The sequence below is a fragment of the Epargyreus clarus genome, unplaced genomic scaffold (assembly GCF_041222505.1).
Source record: "Epargyreus clarus isolate Ecla_fem2 unplaced genomic scaffold, WU_Ecla_fem_2.2 ptg000003l, whole genome shotgun sequence".
In the NCBI taxonomy this organism is placed as follows: Eukaryota; Metazoa; Arthropoda; class Insecta; order Lepidoptera; family Hesperiidae; genus Epargyreus; species Epargyreus clarus.
Window position 1 is genome coordinate 17991482 of NW_027332211.1, and position 10264 is coordinate 18001745.

Below are 10264 nucleotides of genomic sequence, written 5' to 3' on the forward strand. Positions count from 1 at the left end.
CCGACTCTATCCCCTTAACTATAACATTGAAAATGGGTTGCTGCGTTTGGGTATTAATTTTTGCACTATTACACCTAAGCCAAGCTTGAATTGCATTTGCTTTGGTGTTTATATTTTTGTAATAGGGTTGTGTATGGCATGGTTGGGTGTTGTCCGTGGTATAGGGGTGCAAAGGGCAGTTCCGACGGGGCGCAAGGCGGCGCACGGAGCGGCACGCGGCGCACACTTCGCGGCGGACGAGCCACGCGTGCGCACGTGGGCGAGCGTGCGCTGTCGCATGCAGATCCCGGTAATTGGGAAGTTCCTCCGACGTCGAGAAAAGTGCGCGAGAAAATTTACAAAACGAATACATGTGTGGAAAATTGTTCAAGGTTATTGTGATTTTAGTAGTACATTTTATGTACGAAACTACTCTGAATCTCTTGTGGTTGTAATAAGACAGTTTAAAAGTGAAAAACTCTAGATTATTTATCAAAGGACCTTACGAGTTGCGCCAGTGTTCCACGAAGATGGAGTACCACAGGCATATGGAAACGGCTCCTCTTCAGCAAGCTCAGGTCCAACCCCCACAGTGGAACTATGGTTGGGGTCCTCCAGCACCGGCGGCACCACCTGCGCCGGCGCAGCGGAACAAGAGAACACACTCAGAAAGCGAAGACGATGCCTTCTCGGAGGAGAGCAGCAAAGATGCACAGTGAGTACAAATAATAATAACAATATTATCTAAACTACGATTATCTTAACACAAAGTTTAATTCAAGCATTATCTATGACGTAAGTACCAATTAAAAGTCAATATTAGCGTTAAATTTCACTCCAGATTTAGTCGATCTCCAGTTTCACAACAACTATAAATAACCCGCTTGTATATACAAAGTTTGTGAAATCAAATTAGTGAACTTACAGGGTATCGTACAAGCTAAAATAAATAATGCATAGTATTTTGAAATTACTAGCTACCAGGTCTATAAACAGACAAATACATTAATTTTCTTATTATAAATTCTTACTTCGCTTTTTCAGTGCAAATGTAGCTAGATCCATGTAGCTTAAAATTGTTCATGTTGCTTTTAGTGATCTTTAACAATTGTAAAGAAGTGAAAACAGTGGGTTCGAGTAGAGTTTAACGCGTCATTAACTACTGAAAATTGTTCAAAAAAAGTAAATATTTATTAAAACTTCGGATTTTATTATTGTAACCTCGCATACTATTTTTGATATGCCGGCGCTACGGTGCTACGTAAGTTCCTGTAAATGGAGGTTGGCATGTGCTACGCACGTAGCAGTGCTACGAGTTAATGAAACACTAATCATCCGTTTTAACAGTGTAATCAGAAAAATGCAGTTATATAATTTTATTAGTAATATGATTGGGAAACGTATTAAGTATGAGATACTTACTTTATGTTAATCACTTTATGAGTATACAATTTAACAATTTACCGTTAAATAGATAAGATTTCTTGAATTTTAATATATTGTCCTTAAAGGTAAAATCTTTATTCTGTAACACGATCATTATTACCGTAGCCTCTAGAGCTTGAAGTATTCTCTTTAATGGATCTCGTCAGTCTGAACTTGGCTTAGCGACGGCGACCTATTTTCAATTTCATTTAACTTTTACTAGTTACTCTGACGAATACTGATAGCTATTTAACACCAGGTTAAACGCATTTTGGAGTCCTCTTTGTAAATTATTGTTTGTAATTTTGACGACTTACTGTAATACTAATATTATGTGAAGGTTCCTGCTTAATCTTCTTGTAGAAGCTTTTTTATTTATGGCTGAGTTATATTCCATAATCTCATGTAGTATGCACTTATTATATTAGGTTAACAGTGTAGAATTAAAAAAAATATATGTCGCAATAATAAGTAATTCCTTATACTCTAGAACAGGTGCTTTATTACTTGCATTCCATATATTTTTTGTATTTTCTTTAGGAAATATGGTTTCCGTATTAATTGACAATCTTTAACCTTTAACTTATTTCGAGTGATGTGTGCCCGTGACTCCTGTTCTAAGTAAAACAGAGCAATAGAACAATAATGGGTTAAAAGACAGTATACCTAATTACTTACTTGCTTAATACTATACAGATTATACTTACTTCACGAATAAATTTCCTTCCAGGTCTCCAGGTGGGGACTCGTGCCAGCTGATGACGCGCAAGCGCAGGCGCGGCGTGATCGAGAAGAAGCGACGCGACCGCATCAACACCTCGCTGACTGAGCTAAAGCGGCTAGTACCAGCCGCTTGTGAGAAGCAGGGCAGCGCCAAGCTGGAGAAGGCGGAGATCCTGCAGCTCACCGTCGACCACTTGAAGATGCTACATGCTAAAGGTGAGGTTAAATTAAGTTAGATTCGTTGTAGCATTGTTGCTTATTTAGCTCCGTCATTACGCATCATTTGTAACTTGTTTTTATTTATTCATTCATTTAAGCACATCATTTAAGCAGCATTCATGCGTCTGATATAAATTCGCTGTAAAAATATAATCTCTATAACTCATCTCTTACTGCGTCTGTAAACGATGCCAGAAAGTGTTTTCTTGTCGCTGGGAATCGAATTGTTGCTACCTTGGCCGGAAGTCTTCTTAACACGACTGCACCGACGCCATTTGGTCGCGATCATCTAAAAAGTACAAAACATAAAATTCAAGATCCCAGTTTCAACAAATTTAATTACAGATACCGCTAGTCGCTCTTAAACCTGTCCTTCGTATAAAAAAAAACAACATCCGCTTCCGCAAATTAACAAAAGAACCGTTATGATTTGCGATAAAAAGTTTAGCCACATCTTAAAAAGCAAAAGTTTTGAACGATTCACATTTCCTGTTTTTTGAATTCTTGAAAGGTTTCTTAAATCCTGTTGTTTTTAATATCTAGTGTTTTTTTATATTTTAAGGGCAAAGTCATATGAGTCAATCCATCCAATGTTAGGCCTACCAAAGATTGACAACGTCAAATTTCGATCTTTATATCTAATTAAGGGAAATATATACTTAAAATAAAACCTGTATAATATGACTATCCATATCAATTTAGTCCACCCACGCGTAGGAGACGTATCATGTCCCATTACGGTGGCCACCTGCCGGACCCGGAAGCGAGCGTCCCGTGGGAACTGACTGATAACACTGATAATACGACCTTGTACACGAATTTAATAATGTTGACCTTAACATCGGATGTAGAATTATGTTATTGTAATGACATGTGATGTACTTGGATATAACTTGAGATATGTTTAGGAGGAAGAAAAATGAGTTTCTAATACCTATGGCTATTTACATAAATTATGGGCGCTTAGGACCCTCAGCATAAGGACAAACAGGCAAACCTTTTTTTTAATTTTCATCACAGATTTTAAGTGAATTGTAACCAATTCTTTTGAGAATAAATGATCTTTAACAACAGATTTTGTATATATGTAGATTCCCGAAATTCTCGAATTGCTCGAAAAGGATATCGTTGATGAAAATTTGAATAATTAAGTGTAAAAAACCACAATTCCTCAACCACAAATTGACATTCGAAATAATTGTACCATCCTTCCGGCAATCCGTTGACCTTTGAGTTTGAAGACACGCCTACTTGCCGAGGCAAAAATTGTGTATAAAATATCACGGTGCTGTGCTTCAGGGCGCTTTCAGATAAGTTAAGCCTGAAAAGCCTTCAAAAAAAGAATGGTACGGTCATGCCGCTTTTATTTTTTTCTTGAATTGGTGGGGCTTTTCCGTGCCCCCAGACACGGATAGTTGGTATTTAGATAATAAATTTCGCGGGCTGGCAAAAGATGCGTTGATAAACATTTTGTTGATATAAACAGCTATTTAAACGATTAGAACTTTAAGTACAGTATACACCTAAACGAACGAATGAATACATGAAAAAATTAATAATGTTCATTTATTAATATTTTCATGTATTCCTTCAAACACATACGAGTATAGTGATATAGATAGAAACGATTATGTTTCATTATTATGATAAGAATCTTTATTAATGCCCATCTACCAAAAACTGTTTACAAACACAATATGCAATACTAGTAAATAAGCATATAACGGCAGGCTGGAACTAATAAAATAAATACTGTTATCAGTGGCAGTGTCTGCGTTGCGCAGGCACGAACCGCAAACAACGAGCTTTACAACACTCCAACGAGATAAAAATACATCGCGAATTAAAGCTACGAGTAGGTACACTTTTTATACACAAAATAAAGGAAGAACCCACCAACCCTTTGTCGTTCGAGTTCGGTAACACAACCGCCACGACAAGCGTAATCTGCATATTTCTAACTATTTCTGTCCAATAACCGGGATTTAGCTAAGTTTTGGTTTGAACGGTGTGTTAGGAAAAAGACCAGAGAGAGGAATTCAATTACATTAGAAATATCCTTGGGCGAAAATGACCACCATTAGGTTGACTCCTCTGCTACATGAAACACAAAAAATACACGACCCCAAAAAATAATTTTATTTTTGTGGCTACGAGACGATTTTGTGCAATTTATAAAACACTATAACAATGTGTAAACACTGACCCCAAAATATTTTTTTTACTACTCGTACGTTTCACACGCGTCGCCGCCGCATTCACTGGTCGTGAAACCGCAAGGGCGGAAGGGCTCCCATTCATGATCTGGGAACAAAGTATTTAAGTGTAATTGTTTTTTAATTTTATTATTTATTGCGAGCTCTAAAAGTAATTTGAGCTGTATTGGTATAGTAGAGCTTCATTTTTCGAGTTTAATAACCGCAAAAAAAAATAACATTTTGGTAATATATTTTCAATATGTATAATTCAACTACTCGGAAAGCAAAAAAATCTAATTTACCTAATAAATAAAAAATATATTAACATAATATCTAGAGACATTTTTTACAAAAACAAAAATTTATTTATCTTTGAAATTTACCCTCGAAACACTTTAGGCCAACAGTATTTAGTCATTATTAATCGACATAAATCAAAGATTAACTCAAAACTATATTATTCTTTTAACACAAAACTGGATATTAAATCACGGTTAACAAGCATCAAAATGGCGTGAACAATGAATCACATGAGACGTCACAACGGTCTACCAGGTAGAGTGTGGCCAGAGCGCCACCTGGCGCCAAAAAAACTCTAAACAGGAAATGATACCGCGATTATGACCAAATGGTCAAATCATTTAATATGGTCCATTTTTTGTCAACTCTGTTGAATTTGTGGTGCATTGGTATTTTATTAAATCAAATAGTATGTAAGGACTATCAAATAGTATGTATGTAGTTTGAAGGTGGTAGAACTCTTTATGGTTCGACTCCGGTGGCACCACCGCCACACCTATTTCTGCCTAATAACAGCAGTGTTAGGCGCTGCTGTGTTCCGGTTTGTAGGGTGTAGTAAGGGATACATACTTTTCCAAGGCGTTCCAGCTTAGTCCCCAAGGATAGCGGCGCATCTGTGGCCGACCTCAGGTAGGAATATCTAATCTTATCTGGAGTTGATTACAGATGTCTATGGGCGGCAGTAGCCACTTACCATCCAAAAAAAGGAATCAATTATTTGTAGTAATATTTTTGTGGTTAAATTTATCTATTATCTAGTTCAAATCAAAATTGAAGGTTCTAATAAGAATAATAAAAGTTAACAATTGATTTGTACAATAGGAACAAAAAAAATGTTTAAAATACCAAATAAATATTCATTATTGCAATATCTACAACTGATAAACCACGCAACCATGCGTATTTAATCAAAACAGGGCAATGATAATCAGCTTACACGTATTTACTATGCGCAAACATGCCGCGTGGGAACCCCGTGCCCCGCGGCGTCACACTGCCCACCCCAGCGGAGGGATGCCTAATGCGGAGGGAAAACGGGATATCGCTTATTGAAGGATTTATGTGGATAAACGTATGCTGACTGTAATCCGAGAACATTCTCGAATATAACATTGTTTAAATACAATATTTTTTGCAGGCTGTTATTTACGTTTACCTGTTTCTAAGTAGTTTCCGAATGTTACCTACCCACTTGTCAATTAAATATCAAAAATAACTTGATTGTAAAAAGTCAGAAAAAAATACCTTTAATAATCCATCGGCTACCTTCTGACATAATATTCGTGCGTACATGCGAAGAGATCAAACTTATATAAAGCATGAATGTAGTGTTTTAATTTAATATGAACCGCAAAGTCTCTCAATTAGACACTTCAATAGGACTTGACCATGTAAGTTTCTGGAAACAATCTAATTACTGTATTATTACATTTAATACCTAATTCCATTCTAGAACTTCCCGTGTTTTTGTCACTTACAGCCATGATCTTGAGAATTTATTCAACATAAAGAACCTAATCTTTTTCTATATGATCCCATCACGCGTTGCGACCGGAAACGTCTAACGAAAGGGTTGCCCACCTGTACTTAAAAAAACTTCGGAAGAAACCCTTGAAAAAACTCAATAACACGGGCAAGATATCGAAAACGGAAGGAAGGGAACGTAATTGTACGAAGACTTTTTAAATGTCACTTTGGGGTAGGAACAACTCGTTGTAGAACTGACGCATATTGAGAGGCGACAGACTGCGGACTTTTTACGATTTTTTTTTATTGAAACATATATTATAATGTAGATATAGGGTGGGTAAATGACAGTAGATATAAGACAAAACAAATCAATTCATTGAAAAATACAAAAAGAGAAATTTTACGATAGGTTACGATTTACGACATAGTAATAATACGTAAGTAATAATGGATATTTTTTTCCTATATGAATACGAAAGTAACACGAATACAAACATTTTGAAGTCCTAAATACTCAATTATTTCAATCATTATAGTTATTACGTTTATAATTTCAGACGAGTGTAACATTTTTCAAAAGCATCATATCTAATTTCTTTAAGATAAACAACAAAATTAAAACATGAACATTAACTAATAAGAACGACTTCATTAAAATCGTAATATTCAAGTTGAATATGACTTTTACCGTCTGTTACATCGCAGTACCCCATGGCCTGGTGGCCCAGTGACTCGCCCCTCGATCCAACCTCGGATAGCGGATCTTGATCCCTTCCGCAAGGAGCACCGGAACTGGGGTTCCCGTTACAACATCTCTGTCGCACTTAGGGCCAACAAGCTCCATCTCTTTCCAATACTTGTTGCGTAAGAAACACGTGAGGAGTATGAATGGAGCATTCTTTTTGTTTGTACTAGTTTTGTTCATACGCAAATCGTAGTGCCATCTGCATACGAACAAAGGTTTTTGTCTTCCAATCGTATTAATACTCTCTCCCTTTGTGTGTCTGAATTCTACGACTCCCGTATTGAAAACTTCATTTTATCTTGTTTTGTGTATATTTCGATCTATTTTTAACGTTTTGAATAAGTTTTTGTACTTAAAAATGACTCAAAAGGTCACTTACCTTTAGTAGTAAAAAATAGGAAACATTTTAATTTATTTAAAACACTGAGTAATTATAAAGTTAACATTTAAATTCTCAAGATCTGAAGGTACTTCGATATAGGAGTACTAATTTAATTATTTTACTGCAGTACTTTAAGCTGTTTGGATTTGAATCTTTATTTTCGCAATTTTGATTACTTGAAGTTGATTTACTAACAAGTTATCGTAAATTAGGGAGGTTACATAAAATAGCCTGAATCTGAGGTTCGAATCTCAGACATGCGTCAATCAATAGAAATCAATTATGACCAAAACTTACACGCTGGAGAGTTCCTCAAAAAAGTATTTAGATTAAATTCCCTATCACTTTGAGAGGAGACCTCTGTCCAAGACTGGTGTGATAATGGCTTGATACATAGACATTACGACGGTATATAGAATATATTGATTAATTCATCCTATCTCGCAAACTTCTATATCATAGACCGTAGGTATAATATTAGGTAAATATTAAGATTGTCAAGCCATCCTGAACAAACCTTGAGACGAGGGAACATGTTTCGTGTAATCTCATGTAATTTCCACCTGATTTCACATTTACAACGAAGTTTTGGACATCAAAGCAAATATTAGAGTAATTTCATGCTTAGATTACGTGGTAACTTGCTATAATCGAGTAACCTTGCTAATTAGAAGACCTAGAAATGTACAGATGTGTTATAAGACGTACTTATGTAATCATTAAATGGGAGACGACGTTATTAGGGCAGAAATAATACAATGAAATTTTCCTGCCATGTGAAAGTATTATATTTCTTTTCTTATATTTATTAAGGATCTTTATATCGATATCTTAAGTCTATTATTATAAACATTTTATTAGTTTGTAATATTTATTGGAATTTTTTTACTGAATTATTGTCTGAATGACTATTTTGTAAAAATCTGCGTTAATTTTTTTTTATAAGTCTCAACACTCTCAACTCTTTTGGATCAGTATCTTATATTATTAGTCTACATATGATGTGGCCAGTGAAGTTACCAATAACTAGTATGTCACAATGTGTAATTTATATTTAAAACTAATGTTTATTATTCTTTACAGGTCTCGACACCTTCGCCTATGATCCTCAGCGTTATGCGATGGACTACCACAACATCGGGTTCCGGGAGTGCGCAGCTGAAGTGGCCAGGTACCTCGTCAGCTGCGAGGGGCTCGACATCCAGGACCCCTTGCGGCTGCGACTCATGAGCCACTTGCAGTGCTTCGCAGCTCAGAGGGAACTGGCAGCGAAGTCGAGTAACTGGGGATATCCGCAATACCCTGCCCCGGTACCTACCCAGCCCCAGCATGGCTACACGGACCTTGGGCATCGACAGGATCCATCAACGTCAGCGACTGCGGCAACTGTAGCAGCACCTACAGCAATAGCAGCTCCTCTGTCAGCTGCCCCGAGCTACCCCCATTACCCGCCAGCCCCACCTGCTCCGCCAGGACCCCCCGGGCCCCACCCTGCACCTCCCGTTCCGCACTACCCTGCGCCGTACCCCCACCATCCCACACACCACCAGTACTCCCAGAATAGTTCAAAACCTTACCGACCCTGGGGCGCGGAAGTAGCATATTAATGTGTTTATAATTTAGTGGTTCATAATCTAAGTCACAAAGTTATAAATTAGGGAATGGTTCATATTCGTGTCTCAAAATAATCAGAAACAAAAGAACATAAAAGTTGAGAATTTATGATTAAATATTCTTGATACACTTCTATCAACAAAATCAAGTTTTGCTGATAAATATTAATTTACATATACTTATGTAAGAACAGTTTAATTAATGCAAAGCTTCCAAGATATAAAATATGTTAATTTCCCAAGTAAAAATTACAAATGGTTTGAGAGTGTCTTAATATTTAATCAAAAAGTTTTGTGCACTTTTCATTTTAGGACAGTAATTGAGAATTGCCACTTGTCATCGTTATAAGATGAGATTCCAACAAGATGGAAATCTATATGATAAAGTAAATAGATGTATTGTTTCGTATAGACTTTTTTGTACATAATGGTAGCTGAGTGTTCACGCCATAGTTTGGAAGACGCCAGTACAAAATCAAATATACTACGAATATTTATGTAAAAAATGCATTAAAATTACTTAAACACTACGCATGAAAAATTAATTAGAATTACATACATACTGTTCTCCAATAAAATTTTATTATAATTGAAAATGAGCCACGAAATATTGTTGTGATCTCTATAAATACAAATGTCTAAATTATACTTATTTAAGACTGTTACTAGTAGAATATCAAAGTATATAATAAGTTGTGTGATACGATATAGTATATGATTTAAGTTTATATAAGATACGATGGATGTGGGACCAAAATCCGAGCTTTAATAGTAACATTAGCTAAAATAGGTAACACATAAGACTGTGAACAATAAAAATATTTTACATGATATAAAATTTGGCCAGGCAGAAGCGACGTGAGGCACGGAAGCGCGCGGCCGCTACATCCTTTCACTAACTCTCGTAGTAAAAACATAAAAATCATAATTGCTTGTGTTTGCCTGAGTCTTTAGCGAAGGCTCGAAGGTCAAGTTGTTACCATTTGTTGAAAAATGTTAAGTATAGCATCTTTTGTACATTCCAATTAGATTTTATGTAAATCGATATTCTAAAATTCTGTATTGTGTGAATTACAAGTCGTAAATGGTAATCAAAAAAGTTGTACAGATCTCTAGAATATTGAAACTTCTAATTTTGTTAGACTAGATAATTAGACCACCGCTAAAACCTTGACCTTTAGGTAAAACTTTCATATTTTAGCAGTGTGTC

The 10264-nt window shown here is 36.1% G+C and overlaps 1 protein-coding gene across 1 annotated transcript; it reads left to right on the forward strand.

The window, feature by feature from the left end:
* The first annotated feature begins 250 nt into the window (after positions 1–250).
* Positions 251–9131, forward strand: Hey (Hairy/E(spl)-related with YRPW motif). Its single transcript, XM_073082297.1, has 3 exons — positions 251–694; positions 2135–2343; positions 8525–9131. The coding sequence occupies exons 1-3, from the start codon at positions 510–512 to the stop codon at positions 9046–9048; spliced, it is 918 nt and encodes a 305-aa protein (XP_072938398.1). The 5' UTR covers positions 251–509; the 3' UTR covers positions 9049–9131.
* Positions 9132–10264: the final 1133 nt, after the last annotated feature.

Coding starts and splice junctions, on each gene's coding strand:
- Hey (XM_073082297.1), top strand. CDS start 510: ATGGAGTACCACAGGCATATGGAAACGGCTCCTCTTCAGCAAGCTCAG. Junction 695..2,134: donor GAGAGCAGCAAAGATGCACA/GTGAGTACAAAT, acceptor ATTTCCTTCCAG/GTCTCCAGGTGGGGACTCGT. Junction 2,344..8,524: donor GAAGATGCTACATGCTAAAG/GTGAGGTTAAAT, acceptor TATTCTTTACAG/GTCTCGACACCTTCGCCTAT.